At 38.7% G+C, this 2915-nt stretch overlaps 1 protein-coding gene across 1 annotated transcript in view; it reads right to left on the bottom strand.

Moving 5' to 3' along the window:
- Nucleotides 1-2298: 2298 nt before the first annotated feature.
- Nucleotides 2299-2915, bottom strand: part of FUCA2 (alpha-L-fucosidase 2) — a 15011-nt gene continuing 14394 nt past the window's right edge. Inside the window, exon 6 of the mRNA XM_004702136.2 lies at nucleotides 2299-2623. Within this exon, the coding sequence (XP_004702193.1) occupies nucleotides 2483-2623 (141 nt within the window). The 3' untranslated portion in view covers nucleotides 2299-2482. The remainder of the gene's footprint in view (nucleotides 2624-2915) is intronic.

The following is a 2915-nucleotide window of genomic DNA, read 5'->3' as shown; positions in this document are numbered from 1 at the left end:
ATAAGGAATCCTACTTCGCGGAATTTCATTTATCACGGTAGGGTCTAGAACCGATTAACCGCGATAAACGAGGGTTCACTGTACCACATCACCATCACAGCCATTGCTCTGTGTATAAGAACTATCTCCGAAGTAGGAACAGAGAGAAATCACAGGACCACTAGAAGTGGAGCACATTCGAGATCACAATCCCTATCTGAAGTGATGGTGACACCAAAAGCTTTGGCACAGAGGTCATGGACCCGAGCAAAGGAGCCAGGTGAGGCAGAGAGACCTTGAGACAGCGCGCAGGAGCTGAGCTTAAAATGCGAGACTGTGAGGCAGAGCAGAGGTAGGCGTCCCAGCCCGGAAAGGCATAAACCAAGGGAGCATGTGACAGAGAGCAAAGACCGAAGACCTCTTGTCCTAATACGTACTGATTTGAATAGCTTCCCTTACGGAGCAATTGTATTGCTTCAATATGGCATTCATAGGAAAATGATATAAGTTTATGAAAATGATGGCTATATTTAAAACAGGAAAAGCAACATCATGTCTAGTTTATTCTGATAATCTGGCATAGTTTATCATAAGTATTTCTCAATTTAAATGCAAATCAAGTTACTGAAAATCAAACAGTGGTTTTCTACTGATTCTGAAACCTGGGAAGCCCTGGTGATGCCATGAGACAAGCATTGGACTGCTAACCACAGGTTGACGATTCAGCCTCATCAGCCACTTGACAGGAGAGAACTGAGGCTGTCTGCTCCTGTAAAGATTATGTCTTGGAAACTAGGTAAGCAGGGTGCCACAAAATGTATGAGTCCTCCCCCTGGGGGCGCTGCAACAATCCAGGGAGCTGTACAAGCAGACTCTACAGTTTATCCTGTATTATGGGCTATAGTACAAAGTTTGTAATTACCAAGAGGAAGCTGAGTAATTTTTCCCTTAAAAATGAGTGGTAGACCAAAGAAGTGTGTGAGCTTACGCCATATAAGATCATTATGCCTCAGAATCAACTCGGTGGTGGTGGGTTTGGATTTGAAGTGGGGCATTGACTGATAAAAGGATCCATTGGTTGCTGAGTCTTCTATCAGTGCTTAACTGGATGTCGAACTCTTTGCCCTCCACTTACAAATACTCATTTAATCCCGTACCTAGAGGTAATTTACCCAAATGCTTCTTTTTTGTCCCTTTCCTCAATTTGAAAAGGTAAAGATAAGGTGGTCAGAATTTAAAAAACACATGGTTCAAGCAAAAAGGTGATCTACTTTTGTATTAAAGTTCCTCTAACTCTATTTGGGGCTTTGCTTTGTTCTGTTTATCATCTAATACGTAGAATCATATAAAAACCTGCAGATTGGATAGCTAATAAACTGTTCATTTGGGATTTAAGGCTATTAAAGTATCCACATAAATACTTTTGGTGGCTTCAAAACTCCGATAGTTGTAGAAACTTCAAAAATGAATAAGAGTTTTTTGGTGTTTGAGGGTCTTTATGTTTGTTTGCTTGTTTTTAAGTTTTTAAACTTCAGCATGATTTAAGGATACGATGGCTTGTTTTATTCGACGCTCTATTGGAAGCATTTGGGAGAACAAAATTGTTTGTCTGCCGGTGGTTAATGTGAACCTGTAGCCCTTCAAACAATGATAAAGCCAGGTTGATGGATCACCTCGGATTGGAGTAGATGTTTAATCAGTTTTCTTTAAATCTATATCAAAATTAGGATCACTTTTGCTTTGTCGTTAGAAGAGATCTAAATAGGTGTCCATTTCACCTAGGTTTTCCGTTTTAATTGATTAAAAGCAAATACTATAAGGAAATTCATAAATTTCAATTGAACCTTAAATTAGCCCCTTTACAAAAATACCTCCATGTCGTCAATCCTTTCTCCCCACCAAGAAAAGGGGAAAAAGGAAACAACACCAGAAAGAATCTGCACTAAAATACTACAAGCAGTTAACTGAATGGTGAGTTTACCTGAACCTTCTGTTTTCTTCTTTGAGTATTCTATATATTTCAAAATATTTACTGCGAAATGATACATTTTATTTATTTTTAAAAGATAAATTTTAATAAAAAGACAATGACCAGAACCATTGGAAATATAACTAAGCCAAATTTATTATAGACCACCAATTCCTAGCTACTCTGAAAACATTCCCTGCTCTGAGCCACAAGCTGAAACAAGTTCATTATGAAAGACTTAGGTGGCAAAGCGCAAGTGTGGTAGAAAGTTAGACCAGGGAACATGGGTCATTGTGAAGATCATTGAGCCAGGAAAGGGGTGGTTTACCTAAATAATGACTTTCTTTGACCAATGTGGCATGTGTGCTTTATTTTGCTTTTTTTTAACAGTTTTATTGGCTCTTCATCCACATGCTATACACTTCAGTAATTCAGTCCTATCAAGAAGAGTTGTACAATCATCACCACAATCAATTCTTGAACATTTTCTTCTTCCTTGTACTCAAGTGTGTTTGTCCAGGAGCCTGCTGCCCATCAGACCACATGGCTCAGTGCCAGAGCCCAGCCCCACTTACAGGGAAGTTGACCGATGCTGAGCTGTGGCAGGTTTACCACAAAGCCACTTTGTTCCCAAAAAGTCCAGTTAAGTGACTGTCCGTGTCCCAGCAGTTTTACCTGAAATTATAAATTTACACACAACGGTCACAACGTTCTGCCCTCTGATTCACCCACTTTTTAATTGGGAAGGAGTGAATGGCATGGGTTTTTTTTAAAGCATTTAAAGACCAATTAATTTTTTACCTTTTTTTTTTTAAACAATCATTTTATTGATGGCTCTTACAGCTCTTATATACATCAATTGTATCAAGCATATTTGTATATATGTTGCCATCACTATTTTATAAACATTTAGTTTCTATTTATGCCCTTGTTATTAGCTCCTCATTCTCCCCCTCATTTGATTTTT

Source organism: Echinops telfairi, unplaced genomic scaffold (assembly GCF_000313985.2).
Source record: "Echinops telfairi isolate 266 unplaced genomic scaffold, ASM31398v2 ScPeMD7_3533;HRSCAF=4204_0, whole genome shotgun sequence".
NCBI lineage: Eukaryota > Metazoa > Chordata > Mammalia > Afrosoricida > Tenrecidae > Echinops > Echinops telfairi.
This window is presented reverse-complemented; position numbering and strand designations above follow the sequence as displayed.